This window comes from Silurus aristotelis (genome assembly GCF_946808225.1).
Source record: "Silurus aristotelis genome assembly, chromosome: 1".
In the NCBI taxonomy this organism is placed as follows: Eukaryota; Metazoa; Chordata; class Actinopteri; order Siluriformes; family Siluridae; genus Silurus; species Silurus aristotelis.
Window position 1 is genome coordinate 27,575,907 of NC_139574.1, and position 23,406 is coordinate 27,599,312.

General features: G+C 40.7%; 1 protein-coding gene across 3 annotated transcripts; it reads left to right on the forward strand.

Annotated features, from left to right (window-relative positions):
- LOC310733219 (kinesin-like protein KIFC3) lies at nucleotides 1-23,404 on the forward strand. 3 transcript variants are annotated; one of them, XM_083554270.1, is made up of 20 exons: nucleotides 1-70; nucleotides 1,184-1,369; nucleotides 1,804-1,904; nucleotides 2,386-2,551; nucleotides 2,674-2,926; nucleotides 5,553-5,704; nucleotides 6,021-6,086; nucleotides 6,243-6,380; nucleotides 6,935-7,132; nucleotides 7,846-8,019; nucleotides 8,482-8,629; nucleotides 8,791-8,921; nucleotides 9,788-9,899; nucleotides 10,020-10,201; nucleotides 13,655-13,759; nucleotides 14,318-14,448; nucleotides 14,573-14,693; nucleotides 14,782-14,911; nucleotides 20,326-20,555; nucleotides 20,783-23,404. In XM_083554270.1, the coding sequence occupies exons 2-20, from the start codon at nucleotides 1,271-1,273 to the stop codon at nucleotides 20,912-20,914; spliced, it is 2,769 nt and encodes a 922-aa protein (XP_083410396.1). In that variant the 5' UTR covers nucleotides 1-70; nucleotides 1,184-1,270; the 3' UTR covers nucleotides 20,915-23,404. The 3 variants fall into 3 exon arrangements, with proteins under 3 accessions (XP_083410396.1, XP_083410397.1, XP_083410395.1); XM_083554269.1 differs by lacking the exon at nucleotides 1-70 and adding an exon at nucleotides 796-910; XM_083554271.1 differs by lacking the exon at nucleotides 1-70 and having other exon boundaries at nucleotides 655-1,369; nucleotides 5,556-5,704.
- The last annotated feature ends 2 nt before the right edge of the window (nucleotides 23,405-23,406 follow it).

Genomic DNA, 23,406 nt, shown 5'->3' on the forward strand with positions numbered 1-23,406 from the left:
GGACTGAAGTGTTTGCAATTTCAGGTTTTTTTTCTGGAACGCATGAGAGAACTGGAAACAGGCTGGTCAGGTAAATGCTGTTTACAAGTTACATGACATAAAACTGATAAATGGAACTAACTTGTCTTGTGGACATTCCGCAAAATTAGATTTCAACTATACATTTATAAAAATATGTAATTGTTTAATTATGTGCCCTGCTTCAAATCTATAAATTCTACATTGTAAGAACAGTCACTCATCACTTCATCCCCATATGTTACACAAACTATTGCTGCTGTAGATTGTACAAAAGTCCTAAGGTAACCTCTTTATCTGATATAATGTACAATACTGCTATTTGCAATATCGTGCACTCTCACACTGTCATACACTCTGTATATTGTGTTCTTATTTAATTTGTATTGTCTCGTGTTGTCTGTATTCTCTCATAAAGCCTAAGCTAAATGTATAGTGTTATTAGTTTGAGAGTCACCCACAGCTGGAACCAAATTCCTTGTGTGTGTCAACACACTTGGCCAATAAACCTGATTCTGATACTGAAATGCATCCTGCATGTCCCATTGCGTTTTATTCCTTACTTATGGAATAAAGAATTTGTCAAATGCATCACTCGGGAACCATTCCTATTGAAAACCCCACCATTGTATTAGTACAGAGACCCTGACTGCATGCAGTCAATACTCTCTTTCTCTGCAGAACTGCACCGAGTACACTTTCTGCAGCTGGCTCCAGCAAGGGAGGGGGAAAGTAGAGAGGGACAGGGTGTCCGCGTAGGAGAAAGAGGGGAGGAGTAGAAAAAAAACTAGAGAGGTGGAAAAGGTCTGCTCATCAGCACCACATTGAGCTGCAATCTGGGCCAGTGTAGAGGGAGAGGAGAATGCTGCTGCTTGTGCTGCTTGATCTATGGGTAAGACTGCAGGCAACCTGAAAGCACTAAACAATGCATTCCACTGCAAGGACAAAGAACAGCAATGAAATGTCCTCTGTATCCTGAGAAAACAGAAGCCCAGCTTCACGCCTAAATCGGCGGCGTCATCGAGGACATCTATGTCTTTTCCAGGAGAATGGATTGATCTGCTCTTCTTTTGTCCTGCAGGCGATGCAAATATAACATGGATATGATTTCTGTAGGCTGCAAATATGTTTAGTCTGGTGTTGCTCTTTTGTGTGCGTGTTGCAGTGCAAACAGAGTGGGGGATGTTCTAAAGATGCTACAGTGTGTTTTCCACTGTGTGTGTTACACTGAGTAAAGTGTACCAGCAGGAAGATGTATGCCTTCTATTCTCTGCTGGTCTACATCTTCTACACTGTTTTTAAGAAGGAAGAGGAGACTGCACTTAAAGGAGCATGTGGAGAGACCACAGAGGTAAATCTAAACACAACACTCTTACAATCTCCATATACTGCTACTTAGTCCATATAACATTTTATAGTAATACTGTATTATTGGAATTAAAAGTACCATTGGGACCGATATTTTCATTTCAACCAAGCAGGAAGTTTATCTAATAACAATGATCCAATTTTTAAATGTCTGATTGGTTAACACCAGTGATTGGATCTGATTGGATCTGACCTCCTGATCTAGCTGCTTCTATCATTCATAAAAAAGATAGATCTTGACTAAGGTAATGCCAAACATTTCATTTGGCAAGGCTTGAAAACAAGCTCTTGATGGCTCTAGGACAGACATGGATCAGATGTACGTTTCTCAAGCCAATACAGTATTACTCAACGAGTCTACTCAAAGGAGTTTGACTTTTACATCACATTCTTGTCACAAATGCTTCTCTACTATAGGAGCCTGGCCATGTTTCCATGGAAACAGAGAGCAGGAGAAAAGGTGGCCACACCCCCAGGTTGGGAAAAAGGCAGTGTGACAGATTTAGTGATTCAAGTAAGTATTATAATTAGAGATGGTACTGATCCAAATCCAGTGAAATGTGGTGGCTCGGATATCCAAAAAAAAAAAGGGATATAATTAAATGCTGTATCACACGCAAAGGATTTGCAAATGATTATTTTGGAACTGTAAACATTTACATACAAATTAACTTACTTGCATATGTTCTTGGAATATTTTTATTCAAATGTTATGTGCACTTTACATAAAATGATCCACAATTGCATAATTGCCTTTTTATTTTTCATTACAGAAGTGAAGGTTGTGTCTTTTTGTAATGAATTTAAAACTGTGGTTATCTTTTAAGTGTTTAAAAGCATAAACGATGGGTATATACAGTATATTGGCCGATACTCACTGATTTGTACTGGTACCATAAAACTAAATGTGTTATTCTTGTGCCTTCATTGTTTTGATGATCAAAAAATACAATTCATCTTTGTGTAATTCTAATGGTCATGTTATATCGCAGTCAGCAGCAGCAGCAGCAGCAGTGACAGCGATGAACTATCTAACAGTGATGAAGATGGCGACATTGATGACAGTTACTCGGTCCCGAAGACACCTTTGGCAGCCTTCCTGTCTTTTAAAGAGGAAACTGAAAAGAGAAGAGTTTCCAGTGTCCATACTGAGACAGGTGAAAAGGTAAAGAGCCATACCTCAAGGCCATTTCAGCTGGAATTGCTGGAATTTGGGGTAAATAATAGGCAATATAGAAAATAAAAATGTTGTATAAGAGCTGCAGGGTCTGAAATGTTGATCTGCAGGTGTTTGAGTCTCCTTTGGTGGCAGTGATGTCTCATCTACTGAGCTTTCTGGAGCAATACTCACATCTGCAACAGCTGCAACAGCAGGCCGAGCAGTATCGCTTGCAGCTGCGCAGGCACCGTGTGCAGCACCGGCGAAAGATGAAAGCCTTGCGCAGCTCCTATCGGCAGCGCCTCCGTGACAAGGGCAGCGTCATCCACAGCCTGGAGGAGGCCATTGCTCAGCAGCAGACCCCTTCTCCTGATAATGAGAGTAAGGGACATCTGCTTGACTTTCTTTCATTTTTTTTCTTTATTTTTATTTTTTTCTTCAGACAGAACAGGTGGTGCTTATAATACATTTTCAATCATAAACATTCTTTAACTAAAGATTTAAGGCACACCTATTATAATCAAAGGCATGTCAGAATTCAGCATTTACTCATTTAATATTTAACATGCCTGACTGGACTTTGGAGAAACTGGTCACACGTAATGATTTTTTTAAGATAATCAATTCTGTTCACCTGTTTTAATTATCTGGCTTTTACATATTAACAGCTGCTGTCTGGGTGGAGCTTTAATGAGTATTGGTTCACCACACTAAAAATGATGGGACCAGGGAGGGGGTTGTTGTATTGACAGTAGAAGGTGAATGGGGGATGGGAGATGGAAGAACCTTGGAGGAGCAAAGGCGAGTAATTTAAAAGGATTGTTTTCTAAGAGCCAATATCAGAATTGAGTTATGAAAATGTACGGTATTTATGTATCATTTTTAGTAACTCAAAGAAGCTTATAAGGAGTATCAGGGTCATTGACTTTTTACAGAAGGGTGGCCAAATTTGACCCATTGATTTAGCTGGGGAGTGGCAAATTTCATAATGTGGCTATACCCTTATCTGTTCATGGCCTCAATATGGTCCAACATCATAATAATCACAATTATCATAAGATAATTATTGTTATAGTTAATAGCAAACAATGAATATGCATCTAGTATTCTGGTCAGTAGTGCACATCTCATTTTCCCAAAAATGTTGCAGAGGGTGGTCTGTTATTATTTAAACAAGCCTATTACAGTGAGATTTATATACTTTTACATCATATGACACTGGTTACCACAAAACTACTACTACTACTAATAATAATAATAATAACAATAATAATAATAATAATGGTTTTGCACTTGACACTCTTAAGCTACAGCCATGCCCAAACAACGTAACAACACAAGACATTAAATTAATAAGGTTTACCTATGAGCATAAATACGCATAAAACAAATACAAATAGAATGTTGCAGTGAAGTTTTAATTTGGATATAATGTGAAATTGTACAATGTTTAATTGTTGATTTCAGGAGGAATCAGGGTTAACCAAAATGTAGCAGTGGCCAGTGGATAAGGATCTACAAGTACATGTGGACTGATAGAGGCGCAAATATTGGAGCTTTGTATTATTCAGGGCCAGTGCAGTTGTAATAAGAGTACTAGAAATTCAATATGATGATGATGATGTAGGTGAATGAAAGGCTGCAGAGTTTTGAATGCTATACTATATGGACAAAGGATTTGTGGACCACTGAACATAATATATGTGCTGTTTAAACATCCCATTCACATTTCGTCCCCATTTGCTGTCATAATAACCTCCGTTCCTCTTGGAAGATGTTTCATTAGATTTTAGAATGTGTTTGTGGAAATTTTGCTCTTTCAGACACAAGGGCATTAGTAAACACAAGTACTGATGTAGGGTGAGGAGGACTAGTAATATAAATAGTAATATTTTTGTCCATATAGTGTAAGTATTTTCCAGTTTACCAGTTTTTCATGTAATATTTCAAAGAATAACAACTAAAGTATTAAAGTTATCAACATAGCTGATTGACTCATGTAAGCCCTACATTCAGTTACTACATGTACCACCCCCCTGTGCTTCAGAATTGCAAATAAGCAATGCCAAATACTCACACTAACCTCTTTTCCCTGAACATCCGATGCATAGACTGGATTTGCATGTTGGAATGTGACAGACTACTATATTTTGTGGCATCCTAGCAGTCAGACCCAGTCACATATTACTCCCTAGCTCTTATTTAACCAATGCTTTTTTCAGCTCGTTCCTCCTGTATAAAGCTTTTATCTGTGAATTTTTCTGAAAGACCTATAAAGTATATTGTGGTATTAAGGCCCTAGGTTGGAAAAGGTCCATCTGCTTAGTCAGTATCTGGAAAGAGTTTTTGCTGAAATGCAAAGAGGCACTCAACCTAAGCCAGAGCAGGGAATGAATTGTTTGTGACGCATTGTAGCAAAGATTCTAAAATAACCGCTAAACATTTCAAGACCCATTTGCATTCCCATTTTTTTTAAGCTCTAACAGACGATAAAGTGTATCTCTCTAACTGCAGAATTTTGACACCCCCAGAGGAAATGACACATAAATGAATTAGATCTTTCAGACGGAATTAACACCAACAAATGTGTGAGAAATTGTCCGGGGTTGGTCACATCACATGCAAACTTACTGGTTAAATAAATTATGACGGTTTCAGCTTCTCTTAGACCACTTACAACAGTGGGCACGTGGTAGCCTTCACATGTATTTAGGTTGTTGTTGGGTCATGATATATATAGGCATAGTCAGTGCCTGCTCTTTCTGATTTGTATGTAAGTGTGTGCATGGTACCCTGCAGTGGCACCCATCCAGGAAGCAGGAGGTATTTCCTCGTGCCTTACACACTGTGTTCCTGGGGTAGGCTGCACCATGACCCTGAACAATGTGTGTGTGTGTGTGTGTGTGTGTGTGTGTGTGTGTGTGTGTGTGTGTGTGTGTGTGTGTGTGTGTGTGTGTGTGTGTGTGTGTGTGTGTGTGTGTGTGTGTGTGTGTGTGTGTGTGAGAAGCAGGTTCTCCAGGCCTGCATAAGCTGGTGCAGTCTCTGTGCGGCCTGCAGGGGGAGAGGAGTCTGCTGCGAGGCGAGCTGCGTCTCCTCCACTCACAGCTGGAACAGAGAGAGCAAGAACGGCATTCCAAAGTACAAGCCTTCCAACAGCAAGTAATTCTGCTATACACACAAACATTCTCTCTTTCTATCTCTTTCACACTCACTTTCTCTGTCCCATCATTTTTACCCATCTGTCACACATCCCATTTCCAAGCCATCATCCTTCCCAGCATGCATCAGCATCCAAGCCTTCTAATAGCAGGTAGAACTCCATCGCTTTTTATAGTAGCAAAAAAAAAACAAAATACTAAATACCATCCATCCTGATTCATTCGGCTTTTTTTTTTTTTTTTTTGTACACACACATGCTCTTTGAATCTTTTTAGCCCAAAGATCTCCCAGAGCTGATGTTCTTTCTCCTCTGTAGATTGATGAGTTGAAGAGCTGCATCGAGGAGCGAGAAGAAGAACTGTCCAGGCTCCGCATTGCATCTGTAAGTACTCTTCCCTGCTGCACCTTCTCTGAAGGATAACAGTGATTAAGTGGGAAATCAGGCTGCACAATTATTGAAATTATTCAAAGAAAGATAAATAATTAAAATGATTCACAGGATTTGTTCTGGGGTTTTTGTGGTTTGGTTTGTTTTTAGGGAGAAACAGATTCGGAAAAACGCTTGTTGTGTTTGTCAGCTGAGAACGAGAGTCTGAAACAGAGCCTGTCAGTGACTCAGGGTCTCCTCCAACAGTTGTCCATTATCCCATCCCAGTCCAGCTCACTACTCATGAAGGTGAGACTTACTGAATCTGTTTAACGTCTTTATAATCTTCTGCATAGCAAGTATGTAGTCCGGACTTAGTGTGATGCTCAACCTAAACACGCTGTATATGAAGATATATGTATTTTTATTATTAGGGGTATAGACAGATGTTTAGATGTTCTTCTTGTTCTTCTTTTTGTTGTTCTTCTTCCTGTGTTGTCTTTGGCAACCCACAGAACCATTATTAAATAGATGTAAATTAAGGAATATTCTGACCCAAATCTTTTATATAAATGTATCATATTTGAACTAGATGCAGAGATGAGCAAGTGAGATGTAGGCCACTGTAAGTCAGAGCCAATAACATATAAGCATAAGTGAGTATCTGGAATGATATCATGTATATGGTAAAATAAAGCTGCAAGCACAAGTGGGCATGCAATATGCAATCACTTGCATTGACACGGTTCAAGAGGCATCACCATGGGGAAAGCAGTAATTTCAGACAGAAAAAATGTACAGTGTGGTTCTAGGATCTGTTTGCTGCAGCATAACTATTGACACACTTTGCTTTGTCTGCACAGGAGAACGAGAACCTGCGCAGTCGTGTAGTGCAGCTGGAAAGCACTCTGCAGCAGAGGGTTGAGCAGCTTTCAAGCCTGGAGCGCCAGAGCGAGCAGGAACAGTGGAGAAGGGGAGAGGAGCTCCGGAGACGAGACGAGAGAGTGAAAGAGCTTCAGCTTGAGCTGGACAAGGAACGTAGCAAGGAGCCTTTAGTAAAAGTGAGAGCACATGACACTTCCCATAGTTATAAATACATATATGTCTTTTGAAGGATTTCATGCAAAACTATATAGAAAAACTACAGATTTAGTCTGATATACTTCACCCTTATAATAATCAAAATATGGTGGAGTGGTAGCTCAGTGGTTAAGGTGCTGGGTTACTGATCGGAAGGTCCGGGGTTCAAGCCCCGGTATCGCCAAGCTGCCACTCTTGGGTCAAGCGAGGCCCTTAACCCTCTGTGCGACCCTGCACTCTGACCCCAGCCTCTGAGCAAGCTGGGATATGCGAAGAACGAATTTCACCATGCTGTAATATATATTTAACAAATAAAGGCTAAGCTATTCTGTTCTGTTCTATTCTATTCTAAATGTTTCCATTTTCTATTCACTGCAGTTGATGCAAAATATGCATAACTGAGCTAAAACATGTACTAATTAACATGAAGGTTAAGGGGTCATGTTGGTAGAAAGGTTGCTCCTTATGTGACTTTTTAGAGAGCAATTGGAAAACAGAATATAATTCAAATTCATAAATGTATGCTTGCTATCACTATATCTATAATAAATAGTTCATTTTATATTTTATTGTGGTGCACCATGTAAATGTAAAAAAAAAGTTATAGTCTTTATGTATTACCAAGAAAAGCAAACAGATGCATGATTGTAGGACTCATGTCAACAAATATTCATTTTCATTTGTTTTCTAACAGTATGTCACTCAGACGGTAGAAGTGGAGTCGCCTTCAACACTGAGGCAGCTCACTGAGGCCAGGCAGAAAAACGAGCATCTGAAACAGAGGTTGTCCACTCAGAAAGAACGATGCAAACAGCTGGAAGAGAAAATCAGGCGCTCCGATGAAGTCAGCTGCAATCTTCAGCATAAGGTATCAGTTTATAGCTTGACACTAAAGATCCACTTGAGCTTGATTTAATATTTGATTAAACAGAAATTCAAGTCAAGTGGCTTTTATTGTCATTTCAGCCATATACTGTAGTTGGTACAGAACACAGTTAAACAAAAAAACATTCCTCCAATGGGACTAATGTGTCACATAAAAAATACATTTACATAGGACACAAAACAAATGAGAACATAAGCACACAGGACTACATAAAGTGACAAACAAAACAACACAGTACAAATAAGAATAATATCAGAGTGACAGTGCAGCACTGACCAGTACACAGGGCTAAACTGGGATCCAAAGTTTTACACAGACGGGTCGTGTGCCTTTTTCAAGATGACAGATGTTTGTGAAGGATGTTTGTGTTCAACCACAATGCTGAGGGCTTAATGTCCAAAGTAATAGTAATATCAATGGAGACTGTTCTCTGTTCCCCCCCAGATTGCTGCATATGAGAGAGAGATTGGGACACTGCAGGCAGAGCTAATAAAGGAGATCGAGCATCTAGAGGAAAAAAAAGATGAAGCTGTGAAAGCGGCTGCAAACTGTTCCCAGGAGCAGTTTCAGAGCCTGCAGGATCAGTTCCTGAGTGAGTCAGCATTAATACTATTCCCTACCAAAGTACTTCACCCCCAACTTTCTCCATGCCAGGACTCCACTGATCTCATGGCTGTAATGATCTCACATTGTGTGTGTGTGTGTGTGTGTGTGTGTGTGTGTGTGTGTGTGTGTGTGTGTGTGGATCATCAGCCCTACAGCAGCGTCTGAGTGCTCTCCCACCCACCCTACGCTCTATGAAGACAGATTATGCCAGTCTGCGCAGTCAGGTCCGCAATTTTGCTGACTTTTATGGATCAGCCGTCAAAGAGGCCAAGAAACAGGCAAGCAAAAATTATATGTACAATAAAACCCAAATATGATTAAATTATATCACCAGAGTCTGGACTGCTTTTTCATTGGAGAAAAATCAATGCTGAAGCTGACTCATGCAATTAATGGAGCTTTTAATTATACAGAATATATTTTGCATATTTAAAAATCTTAGTGACATTCTGAATATGTGAAATAGCTAAAGTCTGAAAGTGCTTTTCCAGCTTGACTATACAGTAAATAGTACAGTTAAACATAAATTAGTTATCATGCAGACAGAGAAACTGGCAACTCAAGTAAATCCTGCTGAGGAAACAAGATGTTCCATTGCAGAAACGAGTCATCGGGCTCAAAATTCATTAGTTTTGATTTCAGGATAAACACAGGGGTGTACTGTATACAGTACACAGCTGATAAAAAGATGCAATGAGAATAATAATGAGGCGCAGAGGAAAACACCTCTGTAAAAACTGTGGGTGGGAAAAAAAAAACACGTATAGACAATGAAATTAAACTGCAATTCAAATTTCATAATTGAAATAAAAGTTTTATAGCGAAGAAAAAAAAAAGCAGTTTATTTGCATGGTAAATGCTCATTTCTATTTCCCTTCCTGTTGTTATACACGGCATAGAAGGTTACACATTACACTAAAGAAGGAGGAAAGCTCCTAATGTATAGATATAGACATAGATTACAGGTGAGTAGTAAGTAGCAGTAAAGATCACCAGTGATCACACAATGATAAATGAGAAACACACCAAACCAGCTGTTAGGTATTATAAACATGTGGTCTTAGCAGATGTTTGACTGCTGTAACTGGCTAGTTAAGTAGGATAAATGTGTTTATTTCCTTTTTTTACTGTGATCCCTTCACAGATTTCAGCAGCAATAAACGAAATGTCTGAGGCCAACAAGGACCTTCTGGAGAAGTACAGAAAAGAGGTTGCCCTTCGAAGGAAATACCATGAGCAGCTGGTAGAGCTAAAAGGTAGCCTGTGTTTCTAATACTATCTAATACCTATCATATTCTCTATGCTTACACACTGAACCAAAGCCCATTCGATGTCAATTTTGAAGAAACCACCAGGTTATGTTTCTCTTCCACCAGGTAACATCCGTGTCCTGTGTCGTGTGAAACCTGTCCTGAAAGAGGACCAGCATGATGAATGCCAGGCTGTCGCTGTGACTACGGACCCACACAACGAATCTGCTCTCAATGTCCTGAGTAAAGGCAAAACAAAGTACTTTGAGCTGGACAAAGTCTTTCATCCTCAGGCTACTCAAGAGGAGGTACTTTTGCTTGTTTTAAACATTTTAAGCACTCAGTGACTGTTTTTATTTTTATGCTGTTTATAAATGTGTGCGCAGAAGTGTAATGTTGATTTTTAGCTCATGAAGTAGACTATATGTGGATACTTGATTTTCCAGGCTTATTTGTCTTCCCCCCCCCCCCCCCCCCCCAAACTGTTACCATGAAGTTGAAGGCATTTAATTGTATTTGATGTCTTTGAATACAGTAGCATTACATTTTCCCTTCACCTGCACTAAAAGACCCAAACCTGTTTCAGCATGATAATGCCTCTGTGCAACCCCAGCATCATGAAGATGTTCAGTGGCCTGCTATAGAGCTCTGACCTCAATTTAATACCTTAGTAATGAAATTGAAATGCATACAAATGCACATCAGTACCTGATATTACAAACACCCTTGTGGCAAAATGAGCACATAATGTCCATAACCATATTTCAAAATTTAGTGGACAAGAATGGAGTTTATTATAACAGCTAATGTTTAAAAAGCACATATGAGATTCAATAAGCTTTTATTGTCATTTTGACTATATATAGCTGATGCGGTACACAGTGAAATGAGACAACGTGCCTCTAGAACCCTGGTGTTACATTAAACAACATAGAGCTACAATGCACAACATAAAGCTACATAACAGAACACAGAACTAAGTGTCCTTGCCACATAAAATGCATCGTGTGCGACCTGCTGCAAACAGTGCAGACAGACAACACAAGACAGTGTGGGACAGATACACAAAACACAAAATAGCGGCGACCAGTAACCTATTGTATTGTGGACTATAAAAGACTATAAACAAGAAGGACTATAAACAAGATAGAATTTGTAAACAAACACATTCCAGTGCAAAAACAGCAGTAGCCGCAGTTGAGAGGTGCAAAAACAGCATGTAAACAGTATAATATGATAAAATATAAATAGATAATAACTGGTGGTGAAATGGATCGAGATGAGTAATGAGTGTGTGTTGAGTTCCGGTTGTACAGTTCAGTAACACACAGTTGAGTGAGTGAGTGAGTGAGTGAGTGAGTGAGTGAGTGTGTGTGTGTGTGTGTGTGTGTGTGTGTGTGTGTGTGTGTGTGTGTGTGTGTGTGTGTGTGTGTGTGTGTGTGTGTGTGTGTGTGTGTGTGTGTGTGTGTGTGTGTGTGTGAGTCCGTCCGTCCGTCCGTGTGTCCGTGTGTCCGTCCGTCCGTCCGTCCGTCCGTCCGTGTGTCTGTGTGTGTGTGTGTGAATTTCAGTTTCGGTTCAGGTCTGTGTGTTGAGAAGCCTGATGGCCTCAGGGGAGAAAACTGTTGCACAATCTGGATGTGGCGGCCCGAATGCTTCGGAACTGCTTCCCTGATGGCAGGAGGGTGAAGAGTGTGTATGAGGGGTGTGTGGCGTCATCCACAATGCTGTTGGTTTTGCGGATGCAGTGTGTGGTGTAAATGTCTGTGATGGAGGGGACAGAGAGTCTGATAATTATCTCAGCTGTCCTCACTATCCTCTGTAGGGTCTTGCGATCCGAGATGGTGCAGTTCCCAAACCAGGCAGTGATGCAGCTACTCAGGATGCTCTCAATGGTCCATCTGTAGAACGTGGTCAGGATGAGGGGAAGGAGATGAGATTTCCTTAGCCTTCTCAGGAAGTAGAAACGCTGCTGTGCTTTCTTGGAAATCAAGCTGGTGTTGAGTGACCAGGTGACGTTCCCCGGCAGATGTACACCAAGAAATTTCTCTCCATGGAAGATCCATGGATGATCAGTGGAGAATCGGCACTCTGTGCTCTCCTGAAGTCAACAATCATCTCTTTAGTTTTGTCAATGTTCAGAGACAGGTTGTTGACGCCACACCAGGCTGTTAACTATTTCACCTCCTCTCTGTATGCTGACTCGTCGTTCTTGCTGATGAAACCCACCACGGTCGTGTCATCTGCGAACTTGACAATGTGGTTCGAGCTGTGCATTGCTACACAGTCATGAGTCAGCAAAGTGAACAGCACTGGGCTGAGCACACAGCCCTGAGGGTCCCCCAGTCAGAAAGTCCAGGATCCAGTTGCAGAAAGAGATGTCAGACCAGAAGGTTTAGATTCTCAATCAGGTGCTGAGGGATGATTGTGTTGAATGCTAAACTGGAGTCTATGAACAGCATTCGTACGTAAGTGTCCTTATTGTCCAGGTGGGTGAGGACCAGATGGAGGGTCGTAGACAGGGCATCCTCCGCCATGCATGGGGCAACTGCATTGGGTCCAGTGAATGTGGAAGCTGGGTCTTGATGTGCCTCATGACAAGCCTTTCGAAGCACTTCATTAAAACGGGTGTAAGTGCAACAGGACGATAGTTATTGAGGCAGTAGACTGTAGACTTCGTCGGCACAGGGACGACGGTCGTTGTCTTAAGCAACGTTAGGAACAACGTTGCTGCTCAGGGAGATGTTAAGGATGTCAGTAAAGACATCCGCTAGCTGTCCTGCACATTCTCTGAGCACTTTGCCAGGAATGTTGTCCAGTCCAGCAGACTTCTGTTTGGGTAACTCTGCATAGAGTTTTCCTCACTTCAGCTGTGGATAGACAGAGCACCTGGTCACTGGGAGGAGGGGTGGTCTTCATCGCCTCCACATTGTTTTCTTGTGGTCAGGTGTCCACAAACTTTTGTAAATATAGTGTATCACAGAGGCTTTCCGTATTTGAAGTAGTATATAATAGTAATGTAATACATGGGAATCAAAGACAATAGAAGTCGAGTGAGGTGTAAATTTGTACCTTGTTTATAGTCAGGAGGCACTTTATTATGTTAATATTTACACTCTTTTTCGGACCTCTATTTCAAATATATTTCAAATTCTAAAATAGTCTATTTAATGGCACTATGTACAGATATTTACTCACTTATTCTCACTAGTAGTTACTCATTAATGTAATCTGGCATCTGTTCTTTTAGAGAATGTTTTAAGGAGTTGAGATGAAACCAGACAACTGAGAGAAAACCCATATAGGTACAGGGTTACAAGCAAAATATCTGTTCCAAGCAAAATATTTACACATACAGTAAATAATCAGAGATCAGGATTAAAGCGCATGATTGAAGCAGGAACCCATGAGCTCTTAGTCACCGTCGCCAATACGTGTCATTGTGATATGTTTAACAGAAGTCACATTTAGATAAACCAAAAAATAAAGGTCAAAACCAGGCAAAGTTGATAAGTACATAAAAATAAACTAAAATTGAGATAGAGGAACTAGAAACACTGTTATCTGTTACAACTGTTACAACTTATCAGGTTTTATTTCAGGATGGCCACTGGAGTGCTTATAATCTTAGAACAGAGTCAGACTAATAATGAGTGATGTGAGCAAACTGAACTATGAGTAAGTAGTAAGAAAGTAAAATGTGATGCCATTTTGTAAACCTGCAAATAATCAATGTCTTAATCTGTCCAATGTCCAACTCTTAGGTGTTCCAAGAAATCGAGCCCCTGATCACCTCCTGTATTGATGGATATCATGTCTGCATCTTTGCTTATGGACAGACAGGCTCAGGGAAGACCTACACCATGGAGGTACAGTGACCTAAAGAATTCAGGATCATTTTCTCATGATTCAGTGAGAACACAGAGTATGTGTGGCCATGTCACTTTATTTATTAAAATGCTGTATAATTGTGGTTTTATTAGGTTTAAGCTTTGCCACAAAGGACCAAACAAATGGAGTTCCTGCATAATAAAAACAGGTTGCACAGAAAAAGACAAACCTGTCAAATCATTTGATGTCCTTCTTCATTATTTGAACAAAAATGCATTACATTTTATTAGACCATTTTTTTTACATACCACAGTGCGAGGACATGCACCACTTTTTCTTTAAACTATACAAAGAAAATCAATCTTCACTTATCTGTAAATTTTCATTATGTGAGATTTATGATTATAAAGATATATTTTACATTAGAAAATTAATAGGGGGTAAAAACTTTTGCCCTTATTTAAAACAGCCATTAATGAGTCAGTAATGCTTATTTAAGACATCTTTTTTTTTTTTCTATATGGATATATGCATATAAGAAGATTTATACACACAGACATGAGAGAACAGAAATGATAAGCTGTCAAACTGTATAGGGTCCTGTGGAGAACCCGGGCATCAACCAGCGAGCCCTGAAACACCTCTTCAATGAGATTGAAGAAAGGAAAGACATGTGGACCTACACGATTACTGTCAGTTCAGTGGAAATCTACAACGAGGTTCTCAGGTATAATTTCATGTCTATTAATAAAAAAAAAGTCTGGATGGCAAGCTGGAACAGATTTAAATCTACATCTAGATAAAGATTATATACAGTACATAAACTATTGTCTTTTCCCCATACATATCAGAGATCTGTTGAGTAAAGATGGGGAGAAGCTGGACATCAAAATCAACCCTGATGGCACAGGTCAGCTACATGTACCCGGTCTCAGGATCAAAGAAGTCAAAAACTTCCAGCATATCAAAAAAGTAAGTCTCTCATTGTAGATTCAGTCAATAACCCTGATAGCATAAACATTATGTTTCTGCATTGCTTGTAAATTGTGTGTTCCTCCAGATTCTGGCAACAGCACGGAGGAACAGGATCACCTTCGGAACACAAATGAACCAGCATAGCTCTCGTTCACACGCTCTGCTCACCATCACAGTGCAGGGAACAGACCTCGCCACCGGCACCAAAACCACTGGTTAGCTTTTATATGCATACATACATATATAATATATGTGCATACATACATACAAACATACATACATACATACATACATATATAATATATGTGCATACATACATACACACATATAACCCAGCCATTAGGGGGGCACAAGCAAATGCACTCTTCGTGCCGGTCCCAAGCCCGGGTAAATGGGGAGGGTTGCGTTAGGAAGGGCATCCAGCGTAAAACATGTGCCAAATCAAATATGCGGATCACAAATGAGAATTTCATACCAGATTGGTCGAGGCCCGGGTTAACAACGACCGCCACAGGTATCGTTAGCCGACAGGGTACCGGTGGAAATTGGGCTACTGTTGGCCGAAGAAGGAGAAGGAGAGGAGGAAGACGTCTACAGAGACGGCAGAAAAAGGAGCAGTGTAGGAGAGTAGAGGTTCGGGTTGGTACTTTAAATGTTGGTACTATGACGGGTAAAGGGAGAGAGATAGCTGATATGATGGAGAGGAGAAAGGTAGATATGCTGTGTGTTCAGGAGACCAAGTGGAAAGGGAGTAAGGCCAGGAACATTGGAGGTGGGTTTAAACTGTTTTATCATGGTGTGGATGGAAAGAGAAATGGTGTAGGGGTGATTCTGAAGGAAGAGTACAGTAAGAGTGTAGTGGAGGTGAAGAGAGTTTCTGATAGGGTGATGATCGTGAAGGTGGAGGTTGAAGGGATGATGATAAATGTCATCAGTGCCTATGCTCCACAAGTTGGCTGTGGGATGGAGGAGAAGGAAAGATTCTGGAGTGAATTAGATGAAGTGGTAGATGGTGTACCTAGGAAAGAACGATTGGTGATTGGGGCAGACTTTAATGGGCATGTAGGTGAAGGGAACAGAGGTGATGAGGAGGTGATGGGTAGGTATGGTTTTAAGGAGAGGAATGTGGAAGGGCAGATGGTGGTAGATTTTGCTAAAAGGATGGAAATGGCAGTGGTGAACACGCATTTTAAGAAGAAGGAGGATCATAGGGTGACGTATAAGAGTGGAGGAAGGTGCACACAGGTGGATTATGTTCTGTGTAGGAGATGCAACCTGAAGGAGATTGGAGACTGTAAGGTGTTGGGCGGGGGACAGTGTAGCTAGACAGCATCGGATGGTGGTCTGTAGGATGGTTTTGGAGGCGAAGAAGAAGAGGAGGAAAGTAAGGATTGAAAGAAGAATAAGATGGTGGAAACTGAAGGAGGAAGAGTGTAGTGTGAGGTTCAGGGAAGAGGTCAGACAGGGGCTTGGTGGTGGTGAAGAGGTGCCGGATGATTGGGCAACTACTGCAGGAGTGATGAGGGAGGCAGCTAGAAAAGTACTTGGTGTGACATCTGGAAATAGAAAGCAAGACAAGGAGACGTGGTGGTGGAATGAGGAAGTGCAGGAGAGCATTAGGGGAAAGAGGTTGGCAAAACAGAAGTGGGATCGACAGAGTGATGAGAAAAGTAGGCAGGAGTACAAGGAGATGCGGCAGCAGGTAAAAAGGGATGTGGCGAAAGCCAAGGAAAAGGCATATGAGGAGCTGTATAAGAGGTTGGACACTAAGGAAGGAGAAAAGGATTTATACCGATTGGCCAGGCAGAGGGACCGAGCTGGGAAGGATGTACTGCAAGTTAGAGCAATAAAGGATGGAGAGGGAAATGTGTTGACTAATGAGGAGAGTGTGTTGAGAAGATGGAGGGAGTATTTTGAGCAGCTGATGAATGAGGAAAATCAGAGAGAGAGAAGGTTGGAGGATGTGGAGTTGGTGAAGCAGGATGTAGATAGGATTAGTAAGGAGGAAGTGAGAGCAGCGATTAAGAGGATGAAGAATGGAAAGTCGGTTGGACCAGATGACATACAGGTAGAAGCGTGGAGATGTTTAGGAGAGATGGCAGTGGAGTTTTTAACCAGATTGTTTAACAGGATTCTGGAAGGGGAGAGGATGCCTGAGGAATGGAGAAGGAGTGTGCTGGTACCGATCTTTAAGCATAAGGGAGATGTGCAGACCTGCAGTAACTACAGGGGAATTAAGTTGATCAGTCACACCATGAAGTTATGGGAAAGAGTAGTGGAAGCCAGGCTGAGAGAAGAGGTGACCATCTGTGAGCAACAGTATGGTTTTATGCCGAGGAAGAGCACCACAGATGCCTTATTTGCTTTGAGGATGTTGATGGAGAAGTATAGAGAAGGACAGAAGGAGCTGCATTGTGTATTTGTGGATTTAGAGAAAGCGTACGACAGGGTGCCGAGAGAGGAGTTGTGGTATGTATGAGGAAGTCAGGTGTGTCAGAGAAGTATGTGAGGGTGGTGCAGGACATGTATGAGGACAGTGTGACGGCAGTGAAGTGTGCAGTAGGTACGACAGACTGGTTCAGGGTGAAGGTTGGACTGCATCAAGGATCGGCCCTGAGCCCTTTCCTGTTTGCAGTGGTGATGGACAGGTTGACGGACGAGGTCAGACAGGAGTCTCCCTGGACTATGATGTTTGCAGATGATATTGTGATTTGTGGTGAGTGTAGAGAGCAGGTTGAGAAGAGCCTGGAGAGGTGGAGATATGCGCTGGAGAGAAGGGGAATGAAAGTCAGTAGGAGTAAGACAGAATACATGTGTGTGAATGAGAGGGAGGGCAGTGGAGTGATGCAGTTGCAGGGAGAAGAGGTGGAGAAGGTGGAGGAGTTCAGGTACCTGGGGTCAACAGTGCAAAGTAATTGAGAGTGTGTTAGAGAAGTAAAGAAAAGAGTGCAGGCAGGGTGGAGTGGGTGGAGAAGAGTGACAGGAGTGATTTGTGATAGTAGGGTATCTGCAAGAATGAAAGGGAAAGTTTATAGGACTGTGGTGAGACCTGCGATGTTGTATGGATTAGAGACAGTGGCATTGAGTAAAAGACAGGAGGTGGAGCTGGAGGTAGCAGAGCTGAAAATGTTAAGGTTTTCGTTGGGAGTGACGAGGATGGACAAGATTAGAAATGAGTTTATTAGAGGGACAGCACATGTAGGATGTTTTGGTGACAAGGTGAGGGAGGCGAGATTGAGATGGTTTGGACATGTGCAGAGAAGGGACATGAATTATATTGGTAGAAAAATGCTGAAGATGGAGCCACCAGGTAGGAGGAAAAGAGGAAGGCCAAGGAGGAGGTTCATGGATGTGGTGAGGGAAGACATGCAGGTAGTTGGTGTGAAAGAGGCAGATGTAGAGGACAGGGTGGTATGGAGACGGATGATCCGCTGTGGCCACCCCTAATGGGAGCAGCCGAAAGAAGAAAAAGAAGACATACATACACACATACATACATTATATATATATATATATACACACATACACTGAACAAAATTATTAACAAATTATACAATTTTTATAAATTATAAAATTATGTTTTTGCCCCCAACTATTGTTCACAAATCTGTGTAAATCTGTGTTAGTGAGCACTTCTCCTTTGCTGAGAGAATCATCCACCTCACAGGTGTGGCAGATCAGCATGCTGATTAGACAGCATGATTATTGCACAGGTGTGCTTTAGCCTGGCCACAATAAAAGACCGCTCTAAAATGTGCAGTTTTACTGTATTGGGGGTCCGGGGGGTTGAAAACCAGTCATTATCTGGTGTGACCACCATTTGCCTCATGCAGTGCAACACACCTCCTTGGCATAGAGTTGATTAGGTTGTTGATTGTGGAGTTGTTGGATATTGGAGGAACTGGAACCAGTGTGGTTACACGTGGTCTGTGGTTGTGAGGCCGGTTGGATGTACTGCCAAATTCTTTGAAACGCGTTTGGAGAAGAAATGGTAGAGAAATGAACATTCAATTCACAGGCAGCAGCTCTGGTGGACATTCCTGTGTTCAGCATGCCAATCGCACGCTCCCTAAAAACTTCCGACATCTGTGGAATTGTTGTGTGATAAAGCTGCACATTTTAGAGCGGTCTTTTATTGTGGCCAGGCTAAAGCACACCTGTGCAATAATCATGCTGTCTAATCAGCATGCTGATCTGCCACACCTGTGAGGTGGATGATTCTCTCAGCAAAGGAGAAGTGCTCACTAACACAGATTTACACAGATTTGTGAACAATATCTGAGAGAAATAGGCCTTTTGTGTACATAGAAAAAGTCTTAGATCTTTGAGTTCATATATTGTGTGTGTATATATATACATACAGTACAGACCAAAAGTTTGGACACACCTTCTCATTCAAAGAGTTTTCTTTATTTTCATGACTATGAAAATTGTAGAGTCACACTGAAGGCATCAAAACTATGAATTAACACATGTGGAATTTTATACATAACAAAAAAGTGTGAAACAACTGAAAATATGTCATATTGTAGGTTCTTAAAGTAGCCACCTTTTGCTTAGATTACTGCTTTGCACACTCTTTGAAGAACCTACAATATGACATATTTTCAGTTCACTTTTTTGTTATGTATATAATTCCGCATGTGTTAATTCATAGTTTTGATGCCTTCAGTGTGAATCTACAATTTTCATAGTCATGAAAATAAAGAAAACTCTTTGAATGAGCAGGTGTATATATAATATATTATACGTATAAAAACAGTATATACACACACAGTATATACACATGCACAGATACAGTGCCTTTCCACATTTGTATTAGTACCTTCAACCTAATCAGGACAGGATTATGGTATAAATAAACACAGAATGGCCCATAATAAAATAATAATAAAATAATGACCCAGTCACTGTTTTTTGTTGGACATCCTAATTGTGTGAGAATGTATTGATATCGAGAACACATGGCACTTTAATTGCAGTCCAACGCCTTTCAACTAAAGACTGTGAGTAGTTACACAAAAACTAATCGCTGATGCAATGAAAGGATACTTTTTTAACATTTTTATTATTAAAAAACATTTTTTAAGTATTGTGGGCTAAGCAGATGTACAGCATATAATCCATTTAACCTTTTCCCACTAGGAAATGTGAAGAAAACACAAAACAGTGAATACTTTTGCAACATGCATGTTGTACATGTACATGTATGTTCTTCATTTTAATATATATGTAATAGGAAGTAGTTCAACTGCACTCACATTATATACTGAGAGAGAATGTGCATTTTATCTGAAGAGCCTCTTATGGTTCTTCTTACAGAAAACCTCACCTGGGCATTGACTAAAAGTAACAACTGAGTTAGTAAACAAGATAAACTTGCACTTCTTGCACAACACGTTCTATATCTTTTCATAAGGCAGCCTGCATACCACTGTCTTCTCAAGAACAAAAGCAGAAGTCTTCTAGTTGCTTTATTTCATAACGCATTTTTTAAAAAATTACCTAAATGACTAAAGACATCTTTGACACTTTTAAGTCTGGGATTAAGCTCAAGGTTTCTTTGTTAAATATCTGTACCATTCTCAGTTTCTTCTATTTCCAAATCTCCTGTGGGTCACTGCTGTAGGTAAGCTGAATCTGGTGGACCTAGCTGGTTCGGAACGTGTCTCCAAGTCAGGGGCAGAGGGCGAGCGGCTGAAAGAGGCCCAGAACATTAATCGCTCGTTGTTGGCGCTGGGAGATGTGATCCAGGCCCTGAGGGGCCGGCAGACTCACATCCCCTTCAGGAACTCACGCCTCACATATCTGCTCCAGGACTCACTGGGCAAGGGGAACAAAACCGCCATGGTAGTGCAGGTCTGTATTCAGTACCTCAGTAAATCAAATTATAAAAGGTCTACACTATTATCCAGGTTTTTCCCTATAAAACCTGAACTATACTTACTTATTTGTAGCAACACATTTAATTGCTATACAAATCAGTTATTTCGAACAGGAAGTAAGAAAAAAATGCTTCTATCAGCATAACTAGGTATAATTCCTCTAGATTAATGCACCTAGCTGACCAGTTTTTTTCTTCGTAGATTTCTTCACTGGAGAGGAATGCCGAAGAGACCCTGTGCTCGCTGAAATTTGCACAGCGTGTGTGTAAAGTGGAACTGGGCCCGGCTGCACGCAAGATTGAAAGCGGAGGCCATAGCGAAAACTACTCCTAAAGTGAACTCCACCTGCACAAGCAACTAATAACCCAGGAATATTTTCATCCCAAAATCTAGCTTGGTCTAATAAACAAGGTTCTATTTTCATTTTAAGGGCTATGGCTCAGGAAGCCATGCAAGTAGCATCTAATTCTCAAGAGCCATGTTTAATACCTGATCAGCAGTGGCTCCTTCCTACAGCCTGAGCAGCATGTCTGAGCGCATTGCCTCATTGCACTTTTACTACCTTCTAGAAAACCACACCATCCTGCTTGATGAGACATTTTGACGATCAGACACTGCTGAGTGTATCAAAATAAGTACCGCTGTACATTTCCATCATCACTTCCTCACACATCCGTCACTGTAACGCTACGTTTAGACGCTTTCGGGTTATTGCTGTGACGTGGCAGTACACGAGGGGATGAAAACGTGCTGTGAGCTTTTGTGATTATGTAAATATGTTAATCTAGATTTCGTATTCACTCCATTATATCCATAGGCTGATGAATGGTCATGGTAGGTGTGTGTGGTAATCTGGGAAACACAGCAGGCAGTGCTATGGCAGAAGAGGGGCTGAGGGGTAAAAAAAAAAAAAGGCGACAAAGTCAGTTGAACTATATTTTGGTGCAGATGCAATTCTTCTGATGAAATGGCAAAATCCCCAGTGTTGTGTAACACAAAGAAGTTTGTTTGTGTACCTCTCTACACTATAGGGACTATGTTTGAGGACACCTGATCATAGGATTCGTATGTGCTTTTTGAACATCCCATTCCACATTTAGATCTCATGCTTTTAAAATAACCACTCTTCTGGGAAGATGTTTCACTAGATTTTGTAGAAGATTCTTTAGTTTAAGTGTGTTAGTAAAGTTAGGTACTGATGTAGGGTGAGGGGGCCTGGGGGTGCAGTCAGCATTCCAATTCATCCCAAAGGTGTATAATAGGGGTGAGATCTATAGCAGGCCACTCAAGATCTTCCACTCTGAACCCTGTAAACCATGTCTTCAAGGGGCTCGCTTCATGCACAGAGGCATTGCCGTGCTGGAGCAGGTTTGGGTCTCCTCATTCAACATACAGTTAATGCTACTGTATGCTATACAATTGTGTGCAATTTTTTAGGGAACAATTTGAGGAAGAACCACATATGGCTGGAAAAGTCAGGTGTCCCAATACTTTTTTTTCCCCATATAGTGTATATTTAAATACAGCTGGCTAAACAGCACTAGGGATTTTGTGTATGCTATAAAAAAAAAAAATGCACTGATAACTCATAACCTGCCAAAGAGTGGAATATATCCGGCAGCAAGTTCTTGAAATTGATGTGTTAGAAGCAGAAAAATGGGCAAACACACCAGGTATACCTCTTCAGAGAAACACTATTCTCTAATAGCAGTGGCTTTATTCAGCTCAGGAATGCTGTTAGGAACATGACAAGAGTTCAAAGTTGTCGTCTCCAAATGACACAGATCTCAATTCAATTCGAGTATCTGTAGGATGTGCTGGACAAACAAGTCTAATCCATAAAGGCTTCACCTCACACCTTAAAAGACTTGAAGGATCTGCTGTTAATTTCATGGTGCCAAAAAAAACAGTAAACCTTCAAAGGTCCTGTAAAGTCAGAAGGGTCAGAGCAGACTTGGTGACACCTATATACCATTGGGCAGGAGGGATTCGTGTTATGGCTGATCAGTGCAGTTCACTAAAGGAATATGGACATCGTTTTACTCATTTCAATCTTCTCTTGGCTTTCTACTCGCAAGAAAATGCCATAACCATAGGAGTTTTCACTGGGCTGCCACAACCCACATATCACACTCTCACAACCTTATGTGTGGTAAAATCACAATCCTCCTTTAACCCTGCATTCTGTTTAATAGAACATAATCAGGTCTTTTAAATAATGCTTTGTGCAATGCTTGTGAGAGGCTCATAAAGAAGTGATGTCATAATCATTGTAGGATGTTTTTACTGCGAGACCTGAGCAGATTTGTTTTATTAGCCATTATTATTACTGTAGCAATTGAGAAATGCACTTTACTTCCAATACAAAACGGGGTGCTTTTTTCCATAGAACTAGTGAATATTTCAACAAAATATTGTTTTGGAATTTAATTCTGCTTGTGCAACATTGTTAGTAGATGAATTGATATTTATACACAAAATGTAGATAGACTAGTATTTATTTACTCTGAACGTCATACTGCAGGGTTTCAGAATTGAGAAACTGTAAAATCATGAATGGAAAGTGAAAACGCACTCCCATTTTAATGATTATATTCTGAAAGTAAAGCATTTTCTCATGAACATTATAAAGGTAAATATTATATTAGCTTGGTACTGAAGTAAAAATAAAATACAAAATTTAAAACAGTGTTTTCCTTAAAAACACAAATACCTTCCTCGGCATTCTTACTTATTTCTACACTCGCTGATTTGGGAGCTTGAAACTTTTTTGTTCATGTGTATCTCAGTGACACTAAAGAGAAATAAAATCAAACAATGTTCCC

Excerpts from the sequence above, each read along its gene's own strand:
- LOC310733219 (XM_083554270.1), top strand. The coding sequence starts at position 1,271 with ATGTATGCCTTCTATTCTCTGCTGGTCTACATCTTCTACACTGTTTTT. Across the intron at positions 2,552-2,673 it reads ATACTGAGACAGGTGAAAAG|GTGTTTGAGTCTCCTTTGGT; the intron begins GTAAAGAGCCAT and ends GTTGATCTGCAG. Across the intron at positions 2,927-5,552 it reads CCCTTCTCCTGATAATGAGA|CAGGTTCTCCAGGCCTGCAT; the intron begins GTAAGGGACATC and ends GTGTGTGAGAAG.